This window comes from Lontra canadensis, unplaced genomic scaffold, assembly GCF_010015895.1.
Source record: "Lontra canadensis isolate GAN:19392208 unplaced genomic scaffold, GSC_riverotter_1.0 scaffold4, whole genome shotgun sequence".
Classification (NCBI taxonomy): Eukaryota; Metazoa; Chordata; class Mammalia; order Carnivora; family Mustelidae; genus Lontra; species Lontra canadensis.
The window spans coordinates 32,220,134-32,245,812 of record NW_022630998.1 but is presented as its reverse complement, the minus strand read 5'-3'; the positions used below and the strand labels follow the sequence as shown (position 1 = coordinate 32,245,812).

General features: G+C 36.6%; 1 protein-coding gene across 3 annotated transcripts in view; it reads left to right on the top strand.

Moving 5' to 3' along the window:
* MSH3 (mutS homolog 3) overlaps nt 1-25,679 on the top strand; it is a 174,280-nt gene that overhangs the window by 79,444 nt on the left and 69,157 nt on the right. For all 3 annotated transcript variants that reach the window (XR_004381402.1, XM_032847505.1, XM_032847514.1), the window contains exons 13-15: nt 6,878-7,010; nt 22,875-23,062; nt 23,809-23,977. Coding sequence is in view for 2 of the 3 variants with exons in the window: in XM_032847505.1 (XP_032703396.1) it covers nt 6,878-7,010; nt 22,875-23,062; nt 23,809-23,977 (490 nt within the window). In the remaining variant the exon portion in view is untranslated. The remainder of the gene's footprint in view (nt 1-6,877; nt 7,011-22,874; nt 23,063-23,808; nt 23,978-25,679) is intronic.

Here is a 25,679-nt window from a genome sequence, read left to right as displayed (position 1 = left end):
AAGAAGCTGGAAATGGGAATTGATTTTTTTTTTAAACATATAATGTATTATTTGCTTCAGGGGTACAGGTCTGTGAATCATCAGGCTTACACAATTCACAGCACTCACCATAGCACATACCCTCCCCAATGTCCATAACCCAACCACCCTCTCCCTACCCGCTTCCCCCCAGCAGCCCTCAGTTTGTTTTGTGAGATTAAGAGTCTCTTAAGGTTTGTCTCACTCCCCATCCCATCTTGTTTCACTTTTTCCTTCCTTACCCCCAAGCCCCCAATTCTGCCTCTCAAATTCCTCATATCAGGGAGATCATATGATAATTGTCTTTCTCTGATTTTTTACTTATTTCGCTCAGCATAATACCCTCTAGTAATGGGAGTTGATTTTGCTGCTGCCGTTGCCCCCCTAGGCCTCTGCCTCAGTAGTCAAAAAGATTGGGTTTTAAAAAACCTTGTGGGAAACTGGAGTAAGGGCTTTGTGTCTAAGTTAGGAGCCTGTAGTAATGTGAGACCCTCAAAGGATCATAATTTCACTAAAGAGAGGGGAGAAGGAAATACGTTTGTCTTGGCGTGTAGTCTTTACAGAGGGGAAATTTGCCAAGAATTCTCAACCCCAGTCTCACTCTCACTCAGGTTTGCTATTCCAATTTGTACTATCTGTGTGGTCTGACAATTTCCAACTTGTGAAAGTTGTTTTAAGTGGTCCCATGCCTCAGGGTTCCTAGCAGAAGCAAATGCAGGCCCTCCCTGAAGGGATACACCCTCAGTCCATGCCTCCTAGGAATCCCAAAGAGAGAGCTCTACCATAAGCTCACAGACCACAATTGCAAAAGACAGGGAAACAAGGAACTATGAATATAAGCACAAATTATAAACAGCGGAATTAGAATCGCAAGACCTTCAGATAATGAGATTATGAGGATAGATATCAAAAGTTAGAGGAATTAAAGTTAAAAGAAATACAAAAAAGATTAAAAATATGAGCACAAAACAAAAATGCCATCAAAGGAGAGTAGGTTGTTTTTTAAAAAGAACCACATAGAACTTTTAGAAATAGTGGGTGGGTTACACAGGAATAGGTGCAATAACTGTAATACAGGGTAATATCTGAGGAAATTACTGGAGTATAGCACAGAGAGACAGTACAATAAAGAATATAAGAAATTGAAAGACAAAAACGAATTAGGTGGTCTAGCATAATCCTCATCAGATTTCCACAGGAAAATTAGAGTAGGGAGAGAGATAGTATTCAAAGAGATTGCTCTTTGACAGTCCTTTATTAGGAGGAGAAATTCTCATATTTCATGAATGATATGAATCCTTAGGTTTAGGAAGCACAGTGGGTCCAAACCTTGAGAACAAATGAGAAATCCACACTTCACTAAATCACACGGAAACTGTATGCCAGCCACTACAGTCAGATATAAAAAAAATTACAGAGAGCAGAGAGCAAAGAAAGATCCCCTGTAATGCCCTAAAAATTACATAACTGATTTGGTTTCTAATTTTCCCACCTGTTCTCTGCTTTGTTTGCTTTCTTTCAGTGATTTCTTTTGGATTTATTGAGTTGTTTTTTGTTTTTATTTTTCATTTAACCACTCCTTTCCCTGCCCAAAGCGTCATAGTTTGTATGTCTGTTCCTGTTGTCTCTTGTTTCTGTTGATTCTTACTCATCTAGTTGCTTTTTATGCTTGATTATCTTTGCGTACTGATTATATGCTTTGGAGATTTATTTTAAGAATAATGTGAGGGCCAGGATGAAGTTGCCTTCTCTGTTAGTTTGGTTCTGCCATGTTCTTGGGTGGCATGACCATGCTGGGCCCATTTTAATTCAAGTTCAGCGTTTGTGTGTTTTAGGTCATCCAAATGAGGCTAACCCATGCTGCAAGTTCATCTTTACTGTGAGTCTAGCTCATTGTTCAGCAGGTCTCTTTGGTATAGAAGTGGCTTTGACGGCTGGATTTCTCCTCTAGGTTCTTGTTGTCTTTTAGATTTTGGTGTATTCATTCCTCACCATTTTGTTAGTTCTTTGATACTTTTAAGAACATGTTTTTCTATTTCATTTGGCTTTTAAATTGTCCTCATTAGAATGATATTATTATTACAATAATAACCTGAAATTAGAATTAGAATTAATCTCATTAGAATGATAATCTGAAAGTACTGGTTCTCACCATTACCAAAAGCAAAAATCATATTACGCTCTTTTCAAAGACTCAAGTTGATGTTCTAAACTGGTAATGGAGGGTAGCTGTCAGAAAATTTGTTCTGTTTAATATTCCAAAAAGGGTGAATTGTTGTCTGTTCCTAAAATGATGTGTCACTAGAATAGGAGTGATAAAAATCCTCAAAAGCTTGTTGGGTGATGTATAATTAGCAACAAGGTACATATTCAGAATAGCTTCTTAGGATGTATTTTGTAAATAAATAAAATAATGATATTTGTGGATGACTCATAGCCCATCTCCTTACTCAAGCTATTCCTTCTTCCCCCTCCTTCCTTGCCTTATCTAATCTGTCACAACTCTTGTTAACTTGATCTCCTTAATATCTCTTCAGACCTGTGCTTTTTCATCCCTCTATCCTTTACCCAAGTTCAGAGTGTCAACATCCCTCCGCTGGAGTCTTCCTTCCACTGTCCTCTGTCCTTTGAAATGTAACCCATTGGGTCCCATTCTCAGGAGAAAGTCCCAGCTCCTGTGTGGTACACATCCCTCTCATGACCGTTCGCTGGCTTGGCTGCCTAGCTCCTGCCGTCACACTCTCACACTTTCAGCCTCCATCTCCCATCCATTTTCCTATGCTACTTCTACAGTTGGTACTTTTGTAAGCACTTGGTAATTGTTATTATCATTAGATGAATGACACAGTATTCTCATATGAGACAGATGAATGAGTGAATGATGTGTGTGACGCTAGGGAGATCCAAGTAGTCACAGGCACTCTCGTGTTTCTATTAGAGAGCTGTGTAGGTAGGTAGTTGAGCCATATTGCATGGCCAGCGTGGTAATGTCTGAACTTAATTTACTCATTTTATATCGCCTGTCTTTAGAGCAAACTTTTCAGTGAGAAGTCAGAACAAACACAACAAAACACCACCTCCCCTCAGTAGTTTGTATTTTATCGGCTCCTGCCCCCTGCCCCTCCAGGTAACCTTATGTTAGGATTGTAGAGGCATCTCCACAAATAGCACCCACGAGGTTCAGACTTCATCACATGTCCTTACAATGCAACAGCTGTAGATTACGTACTGTGTTCCTGAGTGACAGCCACACACAATAGATACTGGCATCATCACCCAATTCTTCAAATGTGAAGGACTCCAGTGACACCCACTTTTAGTCCTTGAGTCTTTGGTGGTAAAGAAGAATCTTTGTCATCAAAGGACCTCAAGTCCATTGTTTTTTGTCATATAGAATGAAATGACTCACGTATCTTCCTTTCATTTGTTTGGAATGTGTCATGCTGTAAAATCAACTATAGAATACTTTAGGGCATCTTGACACAAATTCTTTTATCATCATCTAGTTGACAGTGCTGCTTTTTTTTTTTTTTTTTTGGACAGTGCTACTTCTTGTTTTGTTTACTGTCATGAACTGAATCTCTCATTGATTGCACCAAAACATTTTTTCTCTATTTTGGTAATCTGACATACTGTTTTATTAGAGTTATTTGGCAAGTCTTGTTACTCCTGCCAAGTAAAGAACAGTTCCAAGATATGCAAACTTAAAAAAAAAAAACTTGATTAGAAGTCATTTTAGTAATTTGCATTCTGATCTGCAGATAGGAGATAAAAGTAGAACTGTAGCTCCCCCAGTGGTGAGAAGTTTGTAGTAATCAGTGCTGCACACCCCTTCAATCTCTTCCTGCCTGTTTTAAACACTAGTAATGCGTTCGGTCATTCTCAGTGCAGCCTTCTAATCCATCTCCTGCTGTTCTTTGTGGTATCTACCAAACAAATTGTATAAGCAAATAAAGATCACCGTTAACAGCTAATCTGGACTAAGTAGTTACTGTTTACCATGCATTATTTCATTGCATTCGTGTACAGCTCTGAGTTAGAGACCATTATTATTATTCCCATTTTATAGATGGAGAAACTAGGGCAAGACTAAATAACTGGTAAATGGAAGAGGCTGGATTTGAACTGAGGTCAGCTGCCCAGATTTTTAACTTCTGAGCGATTACCTCCCTAACCAGTGAAGGCCGGGTTAAAACCAAAATGATTCATAGTAAATATGCTTTTGCCTGTGCTGTCATTAGGCTAAAATAAAAAGCCAGTACCTTTGTACTTTTCCAGATTGCAGACCAACTTAGCACAACCTTTTTCATCTCTTTCTAAGAAATTTATAGTTTTATGTCTATTTTTAAAAAAATCTTCTGGAAGATTTCATAAATATGACTTGGGCTTTTATTAACCTCTTTTGCTTTTATCTTTCTGTATCTCCAACAACCTTTATAATTTTTGAGAGAGCAGCTATCTTTGTAGGCTGTCTTATACGTTCACAGATGGTATTATTTTATCTGTCCTCATACCATCTGTAGCATCAACCTAGTCTGTTCCAATTGGTGTTATCTTTCATTTATGCAGGAGTGAGTTATTAAAATAAAACTTTATATTTGTATAGCATTTTGGGTAAACGTTAGGGTAAAACATTGATTTATTTTATCACAACAATCCTATGCGAAGAAAATTTAATTTTTTATTTTTTTCACCTCATCTTGATTTACTTTATATGTAGTCTTCGGAATTGAGCTGAATTGAATTCAAGAACTACTTATTGAACACATATTGTCATCCCAGAACTGTGGGAATAAAGAAATGATCCCTGTTCTCTTTGAGCTTACAGTCCAGCAGAAAAGACAGAGAAGTAAATATAATTACGATTTCCACTATGGAAACACAGTAGAGGGTTGTGTGGAAAAGGATGATCGAGGATTAAATCTGGTCTGGTGAGTCCAAAAAGCCCTTCCAGAAGAAGAGTAGGTAGGAGTTTGCCAAACAAAGTGGAGCTGGTAGGTAGTAGAAAAGAGGACAAGAGTCTTCAAGGCAGAGTAAGCAGCAAATGAGGAGGCCCTGATGTCAGAGAACTTGGAGTGACCAAAACATGCAACAGGTTCAGTTTAACTGAAAGTTACAGTGAGAGGAAGAGAGTGGCAGCAGCCTGAATTGAGACTTGAGAGGTAAGCAGGGACAAGTTGTCTTCTGGGTTAAGGAAGGAATCTGGATTTGCATCTAAGATTATTGGCAAGTCGTTGAAGAGGTGAAAGCAGAGGTATGGTTGGAAAACCACTCAGGCTACTGTGTGGAGACTGGATTGGAAACATGAACAGAAGTGGATGGAGGAAAACTTGGGAAGCTCTCTTTGTAGTCTGTGTGAGAAACAATTTTTACTTAAACTAGTGTAACGATAGTAAAGATGGAAAGAAATGGATTGATTTAAGAGGCCACCCCACTGAGAATGGAGGAACCAGTGTGTCTGTCTACAGAGCTCGGTTGTGTTCTACTGTGTCATGCTGAACCAGATACCTGTTCTACATAGTAGAGTATGAGCCAGAGAAAAATGGGTTAGAAATGAAACCAAGTTAGTATGCATGTTGTAAACAGGCATAACCTCACAGAGTAGTTGGAAGGATAATAAAGAGAAAAGCACTCAATTAATTGGGAAGTTCTCAATTTAATAGTCATCTAGGCAGGATTCTGAGGCTTGCCCTTCATATCAGTGGTATGGTACCAACAGAACTTTGTTAGACAAACGTGTATTCAGAAGGTCATGTTTCCCTTTGGCCTGACGTGTCAGTTCATTCTTTGATTTTTTGCTTACTTGCTCATTCGTTCATTTAAAAAAATTTTTACTGAGTGCTCATTATCTACTAGGTATGTTTATTTAACTCAGTCTTTAATACATTATGGCTATCATACCTACCTTTGGCATTTAGAGGTGCTAGATGGGCCACATCCCATTTAGGGCACATTTAGCCAATCAGGTTTCCATTTTAAGTTGACAGCCTCACCGTTTTCTCCCAGGTGGTCCACGCTGCAACTCTGGTCTACCCTTGTCTCCTGATGTCTTATCTTCTGTACTCTCTGTTACTGCTCCCAGTCTTAGCTCAGGCTCGGTATGCCTCATCCCACTTCAGTCAAACAGGTGATCAGGTCAGCCACCACCACCAAATCTTCTATCAAAGTGGTTGGCTGACTGAATGAATTGGTTTTTGACTGATATGATTAGTCATTTCAGTCAGACTAGAAAACTCGGTTGCCCATTGTGGACCTATTCTATTAGCCAAGGTCAAACAAGCAGTTGTAGCAAATAAATCCTCAGTCTCAGTGATTTAAGTACAACAAAAGTTTATTTCTTGCTAATATAAAGTCCAGCTGGTAGCAAATATGGGAGTGATGGGTTTTCTGTTCCACTAACAGATCCAGGCTAAGACAGTCTTCCATGTGGCTTCCAAGATTGTTCTGGGCCCAACATTCAGTGAGGAAAGAGCAATGTGAAAGATCACACAGGATGATTTTATGGACCCAAGCCAGAAGTGGCTTAATTGTTCCTGCTTACATTTTATTGTCTACAACTTGGGTACAGGGCCTTGCTTAATTGCAGAGGGAAACTGGGAAATGTCGTCTGTGTGTTTGCCCAGGGGGAGCGGAAAAGCTAATGAGGCAGTTTCTGCTGCACCTAGCTATTGACTTCCCTTGTATGGTACCTGCTCTTTGATTCAAATGATAGGGATTAGGAAGGGCCAGAGGCATGGAGGAGGAGTCCCTTAATGTTTTTCTAAGTAGCTATTGTCATGGTGCTGGGCATAAAAGTGGGAAATGTCTATGTTCCGAGTTGCTAACATATCTTATAATTGTTACTATTCTGTTCTCACAGGGAGATAAATGCTCGACTAGATGCTGTATCTGAAGTGCTCCATTCAGAATCCAGTGTGTTTGGTCAGATAGAAAATCATCTGCGTAAACTACCTGATATAGAGAGAGGACTCTGTAGCATTTATCACAAAAAAGTAAGTGTGATAGAAATCAGATATAGTAAAACTGATAATGTTCTTCAACATGAGGACACCAGATGGTAAAGGAAAACATCTCAGAGATTTATCTTGTTATTATTTTGTGAAATCTGAAATCTTGTGAATAACCTGAGAGAATTCTTAGAACATTTAATGGCACAAATTAAAGTTATTTCAATTTTTGCATTGTAAAAAGTAAAATTTGCGCATTTCTGTTAACTACAGCAACACATAGAGGTCCTTCTATTATAATGCAGGATATTCTCATATTTCATCCTCATCATGTGGACCATCATCAAAATAGGAAATTTCTTAGACTGGCCATTTTTTAAAGAAAGATTAATTATTTGAGAGAGAGAGTGTGTGTGGGCCTGCACATGCGCCTCCCCACCTGGTTGTGTGGGGTGAGTGGGGAGGGGAGAGAGAATCCAAAGCAGACTCTGTGCTAAACACAGAGCCGGAAGTGGGACTTGATCCCATGATCCTAAGGTCACAACCTGAGCTGAAACCAAGAATCCATCACATAATCAACTGTGCCACTGAGGCACCCCTAAACTAGCCATTTTTAAAAAGAGATGCCTTCTTTCTTTTGACCCCAGGACAACTTCTTATTTGAGTTATCTAAAGGAAAAATCTGCTTATATATCTGTGGTGGTTATCAATATGCAAATGAGTTTGGGTATGGAAGCTAAGTAAAAAGCATTATTTTGATTTTTATCTCTTAAGCTTTGCAGTTTGTCATAACAATAACAAGAGAGGATTTTCCCATGAGGCTAGCAGGAGATTTTTTCTGCAAAGATCTTTCTGCAAAGATACAGAAACTTTGCAAATCAGAAGGGAGTGGCACAATATACTCAAAGTGCATAATGGGAAAAATCCTCAGCCAAGAATACTTTGTCCAGCAAGCCTATCATTCAGAATAGAAGAGATAGTTTCCCAGACGAACAAAAAGTAAAAGGAGTTCATGGCCACTAAACCAGCATTGTAAGAAATATTAAAGGGAAAGTTGAGTGTAAAGAAGAGACCGAAGATGAAGTATAAAGGTAGGAAATCCAAAAGCAGTAAAAATGAATATTTCTGTAAAAAATCAGTCAAGGAACTCACACAAAAAGGATATAAATTATAATAACATATACCTAAAACATGGGGAGAAGAGGAGAAAAGAATGGGTTCAAACTTAAACAACCATCAACTTAATAGAGACTGCTATGTGCAGAAGAGGTTATATACAAACCCAATGGTAACTATATATCAAAAATCACTGGTAGACTTGTAAAGAATAAAGAGAAAGAAATCTAAATGTATCACCAAAGAAAATCAATAAAACATGAAAGAGAGACAGACAAGAAAGGATCAGGGAAAGTCTTCAGAAACAACCACAAAACAAGTAATAAAATGGTAATAAATACATATCTTGTCAGTAATTACTTCGAATATAAATGGACTAAATAATCAAAAGACATCGGGTGACAGAATGAATAAAAAAAAATAAGACCCATCTATACGCTGGCTGCAAGAGACTCATTTTATACCTCAGGACACCAGCAGATTAAAAATGAGGGGATAGAGAAACATCTACCATGTAAATGGATGTCCGAAGAAAGCCAGGGTAGCAGTACTTATATTGGACAAACTGGACCTTAAAACAAACACTGTAGCAAGAGACAAAGGAGGGCACTAAATAATAATAAAGGGGACAATCCCACAAGAAGATGTAACAATTGTAAATATGTATGTACCCAACATAGCGCCCAAATACATAAATAGTTAATAACCAATATAGAAGAACTAATTGATAATACAATAGATCAAGGCACAGATCATCTAAACAGAAAATCAAGGAAACAGTGGTTTTGAATGGCACATTGCACCAGATGGACTTAACAGATAAATTCAGAACATTCCATTCTTAACCAACAGAATACACATTCTTTTCAAGTACACACAGAACATTCTCCAGAGTAGATCACGTATTAGCCCACAAAACAATCCTCAGCAAATTTGAGAAAATCGAAGTCATACCAGGCATCTTTTCTGACCACAATGCTATGAAACTGGGAGTCAACCACAAGAAAAAATCTGTAAAGACCCCAAATACATGGAGGTTAAACAACATGGTACTAAATGAGGAATGGTGGATCAACCAGGAAATCAAAGGAGAAAGACAAATCTACATGGAAACAAATACAAATGAAAACATGATGGTCCAGGCCTGCTTGGGTGGCTCAGTCGGTTAAACATCTGCCTTCAGCTCAGGTCATGACCCCAGGGGCCTGGGATCAAACCCCGCATCAGGCTCCTTGCTCAGCAGGAAGCCTGCTTCTTCCTCTCCCACTCCCTCTGCTTGTGTTTTCTCTCTTGCTGTGTCTCTCTCTGTCAAATAAATAAAATCTCTAAAAAAAAAAAACAAAAAACAAAAAACCCCACACACAAAACATGATGGTCCAAAACTTTTGGGACACATCAAAGGCAGTCATAAGAGGGAAGTTTATAGCAGTACAGGCGCCTACCTCAAGAAGCAAGACAAATCTCAAATAAACAAACTAACCTTATACCTAAAGGTTCTAGAAAAAGAACAGCAAACAGCAAATCAGGAGAAGGAAGGAAATAATAAAGATCAGAGCAGTAAGTGATATGGAAACAAAAAACAGTAGAATAGATAAATGAAAACAGAAGCTGGTTCTTTGAAAATAAATAAGAAGATAGATAAACCCATAGCCAGACTTAACAAGAAAAAAAGAAAGTACTCAAATAAATAAAATCACAAATGAGAGGAGAAATAACAACCAAAACCACAGAAATACCAACAATCAGAATGTTAGAAACTATATGTCAACAAATTGGACAACCTGGAAGAAATGGATAAATTCCTAGAAACATATAAACTACCAAATGGATAAATTCCTAGAAACATACAAACATATAAACTACCAAAACAAGAAGAAATAGAAAACTTGAACAGACCAATAATCAGCAAAGAAATTGATTTGGTAATCAAAAATCTCCTAACAAACAAAAGCCCTGGACCAGATGGCTTCACAGATGAATTCTACTAAACATTTAAAGAACAGTTTATACCTAATATTCTCAAACTATTCCAAGAAAATAGAAGAGTAAGGAAAACCTTTGAATTTGTTTGTGAGGCCAGCATTATCCTCATACCAAAACGGGATGGATAAAGACACTGCTGAAAAGAGATCTATAGGCCAATATTCCTGATGAACATAGATACAAAAAATCCCAACAAAATACTAGCAAACTAAATTCAACCCTACATTAAAAAAAAAAAAATCACGATCAAGTGGGATTTATTTCTGGGCTGCAAGAGCGGTTCAGTATTCCTAAATCAATATGATACATCATTATCAATAAGAGAAAGGATAAGAATTGTGATCATTTCAGTAGGTGCAGAAAAGGCATTTGACAAAGTGCCACATCCTTTCATGATAAAAACCTTCAACAAAGTAGTTTTAGCGGGAACATACCTGAACATAATAAAGGGCATATATGAAAAACTTGCAGCTAATATCATCCTTAATGGAGAAAAACTAGGAATAAGATAAGGAATAAGACAAGGATGTCCACTCTCACCGCATTTATTCACCATGGTACTGGACATCTTAGCGACAACAGTCAGACAAGGGAAAGAAATAAAATGCATCCAAAATGGTAAGGAAGAAGTAAAACTTCAACTATTTGCAGATGACATGATACTCCATAGGGAAAACCCAAAGACTCTACCAAAAAACTTCTAGAACTGATAAATTGAGTCAAGTCCCATGATAGAAAATCAATGTACAGAAATCTGTTGCATTTGTGTATACCAATAATGAGGCAGCAGAAAGAGAAATTAAGAAAACAATCCCATTTACAATTGCACCAAAAATAAATAATATGATACCAAGAAATAAACCTAACCAAAGACGTGAAACACCTATACTCTGAAAACTATGAAACACTGATGATATGTCCATCAACTGATGAATTGGTAAAGAAAATGTGAGATATACATACACACACACACACACACAATGGAGGGGTGTGTGTGTGTGTGTGTGTGTGAGACAATGGAATATTAGTCGGCCATAAAAAAGAACAAAACCTTGTCATTTGTTACGTTGTTGATGGTGCCTTAGAGAATATTATGTTAAATGAGTAAAGTCAGAAAAGACAAATACCAGATGATTTCACTCGTGTAGAATTTAAGAAGCAAAACAAATGAGCATAGGGGAAAACAAAAGAGTGAGCAAACCATGAAAGACTTTTTTTTTTTTTAAGATTTTATTTATTGATATGACAGACAGAGATCACAAGTAGGCAAAGAGGCAGGCAGAGAGAGAGGAGGAAGCAGGCTCCCTGCCGAGCAGAGAGCCTGAGGCGGGGCTCGATCCCAGGACTCTGGGATCATGACCTGAGCCAAAGGCAGAGGCTTTAACCCACTGAGCCACCCAGGTGCCCCCAAAGACTTTTTTTTTTAAATATATTTATTTATTTGAGAGAGAGCGAGCACAAGTGGTTTGCAGGGGCAAAGGGAGAGGGGAGAGGCAGACTCTCCGCTGAGCACAGAGCTTGACGTGGGACTTGATCCCAGAACCCTGAGTTCATGACCTGGGTTGAAGGCAGACACTCAAGTGAATGAGCCATGCAGGTGCACCAGGGAGACTCTTAATTATAGAGAGCAAACTGTTGTTTATGAAAGAGGAGGTGGGTGGGGGGATTGGGTGAAATAGGTGATGGAGATGAAGGAGTACACTTGGGATGAGTACTGGTTATTGTGTATAGGTATTGAGTCACTGAATTGTATACCCAAAGCTGGTAGTACATTGTATGTTTACAAGCTGGGGTTTAAATGAAAGCTTAAAAAAAAAAAAAAAGATAAGAGATATATTGGAATATTACAAAATGGAGTATTACTGAGCCATGAAAAGAAAGAGATCTTGACATTTTTGACAACATGAATAGACCTAGAAGGTATAATGCTCGGTGGAATAAATCAGAGAAAGACAGATACCATATGATCCACTTAGACATGGAATACAAAAAGCAAATATGAGCAAATTAATAAGGAAAGTGTGGTGTATATATACAGTATTATTCAGCTATAAAAATAAAAAAGTATGAGATCTTGCCATTTGCAAGACATCAGTGGACCCAAAGTGTATTATGCAATTGCAGGGTCATAGGGTAGTGCACTACTGGGTATTTACCCCAAAGATACAGATGTAGTGAAAAGAAGGTCCATCTGTATGCCAGTGTTCATAGCAGCAGTGGCCACAGTCATCAAACTGTGGAAAGAGCCAAGATGCCCTTCAACGGACAAATGGATAAAGAAGATATGGTCCATATATTCAATGGAATATTATGCCTCCATCAGAAAGGATGAATACCCAACTTTTTTATCAACAGGGATGGGACTGGAGGAGATTATGTTGAGTGAAATAAGTCAAGCAGAGAGAGTCAATTATCATATGGTTTCACTTACCTGTGGAGCATAAGGAGTAACATGGAGGACATTAGGAGAAGGAAAGGAAAAGCGAATTGGAAATTGGAGAGGGAGACGAACCATGAGAGATAGTACACCCTGAGAAACAAACTGAGGGTTTTGAAGGAGAGTGGGGTGGGGGGTATTAAGGAGGGCACATTTTGCATGGAGCACTGGGTGTGGTGCATAAACAATGAATCTTGGAACACTGAAAAATTTAAAAAAAAAATTTTAAAAAGTGTATTATACTATGTGAAATAAGTTAGACTGAGAAAAGTAAAGCAAATGAACAAACAAAAAAGACTCAGACATGTGAATAGAGAACAAACTGATGGTTGCCAGAAGGAAGAAGGTGGGGGGATGGACAAAATGGATAAAAGGGAGTGGGAGGTGCATGCTTCCTGTTATGGAATGTATAAGTCATGGGAATAAAATGTACTGCATAGGGAATACAGTAACTAATATTGTAATGATATCATGACAGATGGTTGCTTCCCTTATGGTGAGTGAGCATGATGTAGAGAGTTGTCAAATTGCTATGTTATACACCTGAAACTAATGTAACAATGTGTGTCAACTCAAAAAAAAATTAAAATTAAAAAATAAAACTTCCAACAACAACAACAAAAACACAGATGACAGTAATTGAAGACAACACCAAGAAATGGAAAGAGTATGCTTCAGTATTTGGAAGAACATATATTGTTCAAATGTCTTTACTACCCTGAGCAATCTACAAATTTAATGGAATCCCATCAAAGTACCAACACCTTTTTATTCACAGAACTAGAACAAATAACCCTAAAATCTGTGTGGAACCTCAGAAAACCTGAAATAGCTAAAGCAATCTTAAAAAAAAAGAAAAGCAAAGCTGGAGGCATCACAATTCTGAATTTTAAGTTTTATTACAAAGCTATAGAATCAAAATAGTATGGTACTGGCATAAAAATAGATGCATAGATCAATGGAACAGAAGAGAAAATACCGAAACAAACGCACAATTAAATGGTCACTGAACCTTCAACAAACCAGGAAAGAATATCCAATGGGAAAAAGACAATCTTGGAGTGCCTGGGTGGCACAGTTGGATAAGTGTCCAAGTCTTGGTTTCGCCTCAGGTCATGAACTCATGGGTCCTGAGATCAAGCCACCGTTGTCAGGCTCTTCACTCAGTGGGGAGTCAAGCTTAAGATTCTGTCCTTCTCCCTCTGCCCCTCCCCCCACTTGCACTCACTCACTCTTAGAAATAAATACAAAAATCTTAAAAAAAAAAGAAAAAGAAAGAAATTGGACCACTTTCTTACAGCATACACAGAAATAAGTTCAAAATGGATTAAAGACCTAAATATGAGACCTGAAGCCATAAAAATCCTAGAAGAGTACATGGGCAATAACTTTTTTTGACGTCAGCTGTAGCAACGTCTTTCTAGATAATGTTTCCTGAGGCAAGGGAAATAAAAGCAAAAATAAATGATTGGGACTACATAAAAGTAAAAAGCTTCTGCACAGTGAAGGAAACAGTCAACAAAACTAAAAGACAACCATTGGAATAGGAGAAGATAAATGACATATCCGATAAAGGGTTAGTATTGAAAATATGTAAAGAATTATATAGCTCAACACCTAAAACCCAAATAATGCAATTAAAAAGTGGGCAGAAGACATCAATAGACATTTCTCCAAAGAAGACATCCAGATGGCCAACAGACACATGAAAAGATGCTCATTATCACTTATCAGGGACATGCAAATCAAAACTACAGTAAATATTACCTCACACCTGTGAGAATGGATAAAATCAATAATATGAGAAACAACAGGTGTCAGCAGGGATGTGGAGAAAAAGGAACCCTCTTGCACTTTTGAAGCAAATGCAAAGCAATACAACCATTGCGAAAAACAGTTTGGGGATCCCTCAGAAAGTTAAAACCACCCTATGATCCAGCAGTTGTACTACTGGGTATGTACCCAAAGAATACAAGAATGCTAATTCAAAGGGATACATAGACCCTTTTGTCTGGTCTGTTACAGCATTATTTACAATAGCCAAATTATGGAAACAGCCCAGGTGTCCATCGATTGATGAATGGATAAGGAAAAGGTGGTGTATGTATATACATACATATGTACACACACACACAGTGGAATTCAGCCATAAAAAATAATGAAGTCTTATCATTTGCTATGACATGGATGAAGCAAAAGATTATAATACTAAGCGAAATAAGTGAGGAAGACAAATACCATATGATTTCACTCATGTGGAATTTAAGAAACAAAACAAATAAGCAAAGGGAAAAAATAAGAGAGACACAGATCAAAAAACAGACTCCTAACTATACAGAACAAACTGATGGTTACCAGAGGGGAAGGGGGTAGGGGGAAGGGTGAAATAGGTGCTTGGGATTCAGGAGTGTACTTGTCGTGATGAGCACTGGGTGATATATGGAATTGTTAAACCTCAATATTGTACACCTGAAACTAATGTAACACTTTCTGTTAAGTATACTGGCATTAAAATAAAAACTTAATTAAAAGTAAATAAGTTAGTGCCAATTAAATGAAAAAAATCTAAGAGATTTTTCACACTTACAGAAATAATTTATCTTCAAAATATGCTTAGAATTAACCAAAATCAATTAAGTATATTTATATTGTTGATAAACTTTCTATAGTGTTTTACCTGTTGTGGGAGTCATTCACGTATGTTAGACACTTTGTCCCTTGTAAAAAAAACTTTATGAAATTGAGGAGATACTGTGTTTCTCACCTTCTTACTAAAGGAAGGCTGTATCTCTCTATATAATGCTACCACAGTTGCATTACTGTGGATAAAATGATGATGCTGAGAAGAGAGTTAGTAGCTTGTTAGTCAGGGACAGAATTGGTATTTATACCAGGGTCCTTGACTGGGTGTTTAGTGGGTACACTTTGGACATGACCATTTTTGATGTAGTGGTTTTGACTACCATTGTATTTTTTTCCTGGTTATCCTGACATAAGCCATCTTTATTTTCTGCCCAAATGTAAATCCTTGCCAATGTCATAATTTTATTATAGAACAATTTTTATGTGCCCACATTTTAGTTGTGACCAATTTTTCATTAGTCTTTACCTTTTTTAGTCCTTTCCCCCACAAAGTTTTACTGGAACGATAAGTACTGCTTCTGAGAATACTTGCAGTGCCCAAGAGGACTTATGTAACTGCTCCATATGCTTCAGCTAAATTTGAAAACAAAGAATAAGCCAGAACTGGGAAACACTAATCCCTCGGGAAGAATGCATGAGTTGGTTACGGGGTCAGTGGAGTCTTCCGTACTGCAAGTTGGTGCCCCTGTGGTGTTGCTTTGCTGGCGGAAACAGAGCTTGTGCTGATACTGTACCGCCCCGTTACCTGCGGTCCCAGGTACCCACCATCAGCAGCAATCTAGAAGCAGCTAGTCATCTTCTGATATACTGTCAGAAGGTCAGTAATAGCCTAACTGTCTGTCACAGTGCCAGTGACATTTGCCTCACTTCGTCTCATCACTAGGCATTTTATCATCACACATCATCATATGAAGGGTGAGTACAGTATAATGTATTTTGACAGGGAGAAAGAAAGACTACATTCATATAACTTTCATTACAATATATCATTATAATTGTTCTCCTGGATTATTAGTTATTGTGCACCTTTTACTGTGCCTAGTTTATCAGTTAAACTCTGTCATAGGTGTATGTGTATACGAAAACAGCACCTGTGGGGTTAGGTACTATCTGTGGTTTCAGATACCCATTAGGGGTCTTGGGACATATCCCCCATAGATAAGGGGGGACTAATGTACTTGAAAGTTTTATGGTTGACACTTCTGAGGTTACAAAATGGACGTCAAACCATTCATTAAGGGGTATCATTGGTCCAGGGCCTTACAATCAGTGCTTATTACCCTTCATCAAGGAATAGGTCTCCAAGCAGTCTTCACTGCTTGAAAGGTTTCACTGACAGTTATTAAAGATTTTGTTTTTCTCAAGAAAAAAATAGGGACAAAGCTGAGAAAATTATTAATTGCTAAAAGAGCTGAGTCAAAGTACTCGTGGCGTCGACAGAAGCATCTTTCCATGGCGCTATGACTTCTATTGGGCTTCTCTTCTTTCCTTTAAAATTTGCTTTGATGTTTTCAATCCATAGGGTTGTATATTTACAAAAGTTTAAAAACCGGTAAAAGTCAGAATCTAATTCTTTTTTTAAATTGAGATATAATTGACATAGAGCATTGTATGTATGTATGTCTCTATTGTGATATACCACATAGTCAATGGTTTGATCTATGTATATACTGAGAAATAATCCAAATAGGTCTAATTAACATTCATCACTACATGTAGTTATAAAGCCTTCCTTTTCTAATGATGAGAACTTTTAAGATCTGCTCTGTTAGCAGTATCTAGACAATGGTGCAGTTTTATTAACTGTAGTTACCATGCTATACATTAAATCTCCGGGACTTATTTATTTTATAATTGGAAGTTTATACCTGTTGATCATCTTCAACTGTTTCATCCACTTGCCCTCCTTGGCCCATCTCTGGCAACCACACATCTATTCTCTGCATCTGTGGGTTTGTCTTTTTTTTTTTAACTTTTTTTTCGATTTTACATACAATTAAAATTATATGGTATAGAATCGAATTCATTTTTAAAAGTAACTAAGAAAGCCTTTTGTTTTAGAGTTTCAAATTGTACTTTAGTGAAGGAACTTAGGACTCACTCAGAAGTTTTTCCTTATTGCTGCTTTAATGTTTATACAAGTGTGCCTGAAGATTGATTTGAAAAGTGAGGATTAGAAATGACTTGGTAACAGACCAACTTGAGGAAGTCTAAATGCTTTCAACCAAATTTTTATAGATTAGTTAGTTGGCTCTTGGAACACACCATCAAACACATGTCTGTTCTTTATCATTAATTTACTCTAAATAAGCTTCTGCTGTATGCACCAAATGGTGAGTGATATCCTGGGTACGGACTGTGCCAATTATGTAAAATTCATAAAATGGTTAGGAACACTGTTTGGATGTTGTGGAAGTGGTAAGCCTAGGCCATATGGCTGTGTGGAAAGTGCCGCGGAATAGTCACAAATAGGTATTCTCATGTCGATAATAATAGAAGATACCAAGAAGCCCAACCCTGAAACAAAACAAGCATTTCTTTATTAGTAAAAGTATTTTAATAATATATGTGTATACATAGATGCATACATACATATTTATATATATAAAATTAGTATCTTATAGTAAAACTTCAAATCCAAGTCTTAGAACAGTGTTAGTCTTAGAAACCCATATTAACTTTGCTCAAGAACTATTTTGTAAGAAAATGATACATAAGTGCTAAGATGGGTGAGTACATTTAAAGGATTATAGCACTTAGTAAATGTTAGAGGAGACTGTTTCCAGAATTTTGTAGGCGAGAATAATTTCTTGGCCAGACTGGTATAAGCCTAGAGCCACCTTCTCAGTATGGAACCCAGGCTGGAGTTCTTCCAGTCCCATGATGACCCGTTTCCACACTTACGAATGTGTTCTACAGCCCTTTCACAGAGAAGCTTGCTGCTGGAAATGGGGTTGAACATGAGTGACTCCAGGAGCTACTACTTCATCCTTCTCTTTAGCTTTCTGGCAGCTCTACTCAGTTATTTTGTTTAAGAAACTAGAAAGCAACCTGCCTTGAGCACTTAAAACTTGATTACAAAGCACTTTGTTTTCATTTTGCTTCTGTTGCTGACTTAAATTTTGTATCTGAGGGTGAAAAATCAAACCCTTTTTGGTTTCTTATTATAAGACATTACTATTCAAAAATTGTATTGAAATGTTTACTTTTCTTTCTTCACTTCTGTTAGAATGTGTGTATTTAATAATTAACTATTGACTGTTGGCCAGAAAACTTCTGGGCTCCACAATACAAAAATCCAGCTTCCTATATGTATCTTTCCCATCATACAGTGGCCTTTCTGGGAAAGAGATATTTTATGATACACTTCAAATTCAACTTTTATTCAGTTGGACCTAACTTATTTTTTTGCATAATTTACTTCATTCTTTTTAGTTAATTCTTTCTAAATATATCCTTAGCATTAATTCATTTTATATATACTATTTTTTTTATTTTATTTTTTCTTAAAGATTTTACTTATTTATTTGCAAGGGGGAGCATGGAGGGAGAAGTAGACTACCCACTGAGCAGAGAGCCGGATGTGGGACTTGATCCCATGACCCTAAGATCATGATCTGAGGCGAGGCAGATGCTTAACTGACTGAGCCACCTAGGTACCCCTTTGTATACTACTTTTTTTTTTTTTAAGATTTTATTTATTTATTTGACAGACAGAGATCACAAGTAGGCAGAGAAGCAGGCAGAGAGAGAGGGGGGAAGCAGGCTCCCTGCTGAGCAAGAGCCTGACGTGGGGCCCGATCCCAGGACCCTGGGATCATGACCTGAGCCGAAGGCAGAGGCTTCAACTCACTGAGCCACTCAGGCACCCTTGTATACTATTTATTATGTGTACTTATCATTAACTCAAGATACTTATTTTCATCAAATATTCTATTTCATTTTACCTGGTCGAACCTGGACTGATTTCCCTCTATACTAGTTGTATAGCTACTTTCTTTTATTTATTTCTCTTGAATTGAATCTTTGGTTCAATCTTTCTGAATTGTGTGTTTTCCTTTTAGTTTATTACTTTATTCTGATAGAATGCATTTTCTAGAAGCATCCTTAGAAAGGGTATTGGAAGTACAGCTGTCCTCAACTCCCTTGAACGATGCAGGAGTTAGGGGCATTGACCCTTGTACAGTAGAAAAGCTATGTATAACTTTGGACTCACCCAAAACTTAACTACTAATACCCTGCTGCTGATCTGAAGTTTAATGATAGTCGATTAACATGTTTTATATGAGATAGAGCAAGAGAGCATGAGCAGCAGGGAGGGGAAGAAGGCTTTTCATAGCTCTTCAGTTGAGCACAGAGCCCAACACGGGGCTTGATCCCAGGACCCTGGTGTTATGACCTGAGCTGAAGGCAGATGTTTAACTGAACTGAGCCACCCAGGCGCCCCTGGAAATGTCTTGTTTTCTACTCACATCTTGATTGGTAGTTTGGGTATAAAATTCTGGCCTATAAATTTATTTTCCTTTAGAATTTTGTGTTACTTCATTGTCTTCTAGTTTCAATTATTTTTGTTGAATAGTCTGATTTCTGATTGTTGGTGTGACTTTTTTCCCTCTCCTTCTAGAACTTGAAACATTTTCTTTTCATCCCCAATGTTTTAAAATTTCCTGACGATTTGCCGTGATTTGGTTCTGTTTTGATCCATTGTACTGAGTCTTTCAATCTGGCGACCAAGTTCTGGGAAATTTTCCCGAGTTAGTTGTTGGTTCTTTCTTTTTTGTAGTTCTTTCATTCGAATTGATTGAATCCTGTTCTCTGAATGTTCCTTTAAAAAAAAAAAAAGGTATCCTGTTCTTGTTTCATGGTTGCATTATCTAACTGAGGATATTGGTTTTTTAAAGTTTTATATTTATTTTTAATGTTTTTATTTAAATTCAATTAATTAACATATAATGTATTATTTTTAGTTTCAGAAGTAGAGTTCAGTGATTCATCAGTCTTACACAATACCCAGTGTTCATTACATCACTTGCCCTCCTTAATGTCCATCACCCATTTATCCCATCACCCCACTCCCCTCCCCTCCCCTCCAGGAACCCTAAGTTTGTTTCCTATGATTAAGAATCTCTTATGGTTTGTCTCCCTCTTTGATTTTTGTCTTTTTTTAAATTTTTCCCTCCCTTCCCTTGTAGTCCTATTTTATTTCTTAAATTCCACATAAGAGTGAGATTATATAATTGTCTTTTCTGTGACTGACTTATTTCACTTAGCATAATACCCTCTAGTTCGATCCACATCCTTGCAAGTGACAAGATACCATTTCTTGATGGCTGAATAGTATTCCGTTGTATATGTGTACCACATCTTCTTTATCCATTCATCTTTTGATAGGCATCTGGACTCCTTGCATAGTTTGGCCATTGTGAACATTGCTGCTATAAACATTGAGGTGCAGGTGCCCTGTCAGTTCACTGCATTTTTATCATTGGGGTAAAGACCGAGTAGTGTAATTGCTGGACATAGGGTAGCCCTATTTTCAACTTTTTTGAGGAACCTTCATACTGTTTTTCCAGAGTGGCTTCACAAGCTTGCATTCCCACCAACAGTAATACTGAGTTTTTTTTAAAAGACCTTTTCTTCTACGTATATAGGCTGTATTCCCTCTAGTATTTGTTGATTGATTGATTTTTTTTAAATTTCATGGTAGAATTTTTCATCTGATGTCTGATCATTTTTGAAGAGTGGAAAGCTGAAATGCTGATAAGGTCTCTAGATGAATATGGCTTGCAAAATATGAGGTGAATTGTACAGTGTACTAGCTGATACATTTTAGGGGTGAATTCCTGCTTTAGTATATTCAGAATTTTCCTCTTGGGCCTGTGAGATTCCCCAGGGACTCTTTCAGCCTCCTGAATGGCTAACAATGTTCTGGGAGCTAGATGGAGGCAACTGGGGGTCTCTGTTTTCTCTCATTTTAATCCCTTGCTTTTGGTAGTATTCTCATCTTTTAGTGTGCCTGAAGATGGTTCGGGTACTCTGTGTTTTTCCTTCTCCAGAGAATAAAATTAGTCTTTCGTTGGATAGGAAAATAGTGGCTGCTCAGTGCAATGGATAGAATATTGAGGGATAATTGTTTCTTAATTCATTTGTAACCAGTCTGTTCTACCCACCCACCCACCCCCAGCTTCCACTTCCAAAGATAATTTGTACCACTAGTTTCTGAGTCTTTTAGGAATCTTGGTGTAACTCAGGTTGGGTCCTAGTTTTCCTCACAGCCAGCTTAAAATGCTAGTATTTTGAATCTTCTAAGTCAGTTACCCCTCATCCATTTACTTTATAGTTTCCAAGATGTTGTTACTATTGTCTTGTCTTCTAGTTATTCCTGAGGTTTTATACCTGTTTAAACAATCTTGGACTGTAGTTTCAAGATAGTGTGAAATTAGATGTACACGTTCAGCTTATTCTCTTTATCAGAAGTTCCAAAAGTAAAAATTATTTGTGTTCATATTTAAAAATTGCAAACCTGTGTATAAAGGTATGAAATAAAGAATAAAACATTTTCCTCTACTTTTCCCCAGAATACACACCACCCAGAGGTAACTAAAATTAACATGTGTGCCCTCCCAGATATTTTTTATTTATATTTTTATTTATGTAGAATAATGCATTTAATATGAAGAAGCAAAAATGAAATTTTACTATATAAATACACATATGGCATATAGTATAAACATATGCTATGTGTATTTAATATATGTTGAAATTATGAAGTTCTGTGTGATCTGTACATCAATATATATATACAGATGTCTTAATTTTTAGCTGTTTAATACTATCACATTGTATGAGCTTTTCCTAATAAGAGCGCAATTGTTATGATACTTGTTTCCTATTCATCTTTTTAATATTATTACCAATAGTGCTACTATAAACATTCAGTTACACATACTTTTTTACTACTTGTTATAGCTTTTGTTTAATTTTTAAGATGGAATTATTTAGTCAAAAAGCCATATGCACTTTACTCTTCAAATAGGTTATGCCTCTACTAATTAGAGTGTTTTTTTTTTTTTAAGTGTTTTTTTTAATACCCTGTGTGACTTAGCTATTACCAGGTTTTTAAATCTTTGGCATTCTGTTAAATGACAAATGCTATCTTGTCATTTTAATTTGCTTGTTCTAATTATGTGGGAGGTTAATTGTGCTTATTGGACATTCTTTTTTTTTTTTTTTTTAAATGAGCTGCATATTCAGTTCACTTAGCCATTATTCTTTGGGTTATTTATCTTTTCCAGGTCAATTTGTAAGAAGAGCTCATTATATGGGAAGAATATTGCCATTTATTCCTCACATGTCTTGCAGCTATTTCCTCAGAATTGTCCTTTATAATTTTGACATGGCTTACTGCATTTTTGCTATGTGGTCAATATATTTTAAAATGAAAAATTATTGAACAAGTATTGGCTTTACTCTCCCCAGCCCAAATTATTTTCTCTAGAGTTTTAAAATGTTAATCAAGTATTCGAACTATTGGTTTAACTTTAGTAGGTATCAACAATACTTTATTTCAACTAACTAGTTTATAGAATAAATTAAAATTTTCTTTAATTCTGATTCTAACTTTAAAAAGACCATTACCTAAAAAAAAAAAACACCACTAATTAAAAGACTGCTAATTAAACTTCATATTCAAATATCTTGTTATTTAGCAAAAAAACTTATTTTTTCAGTGTTCTACGCAAGAGTTCTTCTTGATTGTCAAAACCCTGTATCATCTGCAGTCAGAATTTCAAGCATTAATACCTGCTGTTAATTCCCACGTTCGGTCAGACTTGCTGCAGACATCTCTTTTAGAAATTCCTGAACTCCTTAGTCCAGTGGAGCGTTACTTAAGGATCCTTAATGAACAAGCTGCCAAGTAAGTTGTAGACTCTTAGATTACTGTCACTGCTGGAAAGGAAAAACTAACAGATATGCCATTTGTTGTGTGCATTCATAAGCTTCCCTCATGGTACTGGTAGAAGTTGCACTTGAAATTAGAAATATGATGGGTGCTAAAGGCTGTCCATGATAGCTGGAAGTAACCCTCCGCCACCCAAAACATAGGCAGTTCATTATCTAGGACCGATACAATACAATACCTAGGACAGATACAATACCAGATGATGGAAAGATAAAGCCCAGGCAGAGCAAGTAGTAGCAGTTTATTCAAAAGTGGGAGTCAGATGGCATCTTACCCTTATTTCCTAGATGTCCAGCAGTAGTCTGCTTTATATTTAGAAACCTCAGAAGCAAAGTTATCTTTACAAGGTAGTCATTCTACAGTTCATTCCACAAAGAGCTCTATATTAAAAGGGAAAAAAAGATAGTATTGACATTCATATTTATTTTCTTCATAGGTGAACAACAGATATTTAATTTTATCTCTCATTTTCACCATGGGAATCGTGAACTTGCAAAATGAAAATGATGTTAGGATAATTTTGTCTATCTTCAAAGAAATTAAGAAACTGAACCATAAATATTTAGTGACAGAGCTGGAATTAGAGCCTTGTTTTCCTGATTCCCAACCCTTTGGTCTTTTCTCATGCTGGGAAAAATAATTGATAACTGGTATAGGTAGCATGCTTCAGTATATGTTTCTGCATTTTTTTCATTTTTTAGGACTGGAAATAAAACTGAATTATTCAAAGACCTTACTGAGTTCCCTTTAATAAAAAAGAGGAAAGATGAAATTCAAGAAGTTACTGACAAGATCCAAATACATTTGCAAGAAATACGAAAAGTACTGAAAAATCCTTCTATACAATATGTGACAGTGTCAGGACAAGAGGTAATGTCAAACATACTTTTATTTTGCATCCATTTATCTTAAATAGAAAAGTTATTTTAAAATGTAAACAAAAATCCGAAGAGAGGATGAAAGTTTGTTTTCAGATTTTCTCTTTTATTCCTTGGAAATATGATGTACTACTTTGGGTAAGAATTATTTTAATAACAGTATTTTATGTGTTTGTTTACTTTCTTGGTAAAATTATGCAACTTGATGTTACATGTGCTTTAGTATTATTTGTTGAAGTTGTATTATAGAAAACATGACTCTTGTAAATAATTACTTATAGGATTCATTTCACCTAAATCCAGGAGAAAAGAAGTTAGTCTTTGATCTCTGGCCTGCAGAGAATGAAATGATACGGAGTGAACCACCTGTGTAGGTTGGATCACACAGTGACTGAAACTCAGGGTTTCCTTCCAAAGTTGGTAGTATAGCTGCTAGAGAACAAATAGCAAGAAAAAAAAACAAACCAAAAAACCGAACTATAATGAAGACCTACAATTAGTGAGTCTTCCGTAAGATGATATAAGTGCTATTCAGAACGTGTTTTTTGGTATGCATACGTCAGTGTAAAGTTTGATATTATTAATATCTGAGTGAGAATCAGGAAGAAGTATGCTTTTTGAATGTGGTTGTATCCTTTGGTCTTATTCTGAGTCTTAAGGCATGCTATCTTATGTTTAATAAAATATAGAGATCCTAACTGAGGGAATTTGAGAAATTCTACTTCATTAAAATCGCAAATTAGGAAATTTGTGAATAATTTCCATTGGGTGGATGAACTTTTTATTCGGGATTTATTTTTGTCACGGGGAAGAGCTTAATTTCAAATAAAATCTTAAAATATTTGCATTACTTTATATATTTAGTCAAAAGACTGCTGATTTGTGTAATTATTTGAAATACGAAACCCTACAGCAGAATATAATCTTTATTAAAATATTTTTCAATCTTGTGCCATTTAATAGACCATAGTATTAAGACCATAGTATTAAGACTGACTTAATAAGATTGTCAGTCTGTCTTTTGGACTCACATCTTTAGGACTCAGGCAGATGTTTCAGTGTATTCCACATACAAGTCTATATAACAGGAAATTGATTTGACAGTATTTATACTTAGTTGCCGTCCCCCAGCCAAATATTTAATTGCATCACTTAGTTTCACTATGCAGTCTGGATCTTGCAAAACAAACAAGTGACCTTAGCCCACTGTTCCAGGCTATTTATTGAAAATGAGATGATCAAAACTGCTTACTAACAATAAAAGGTATGTAGTGGAAAATTGGTAACCACTGGTATTATAATAGGGAAACCTGGGTGTCTAAATGTCACTTTCCCCATGTACATGCTGTGTGACCAGGGCCGAATCACCTGTGTTGTGAGACTGCTCCAAAGACCAACGGAGTTAAACTACATGAGAGTATGGTTTAATCATAGGTTAATCCCACGCAAATGTTCTCCTTATATGGTAACTACTAATATATTTGTCAAGCACTTGATCAGAATGGTTCTAAGCACTGCACATATATTATTTAGCATTTGTAATAACAGAGAAAGGGGTTATTCTCATTTTGTAGTGAAGAAAACTGAGGGTTGGAGTAGTTGGGTACGTACATAAGTAAGAAGCCCAGTCCTGCCTGACTCCAGTCTTTCTACCAGTTCCTTATTTCACGCTACTCACAAACATTAACACAAGG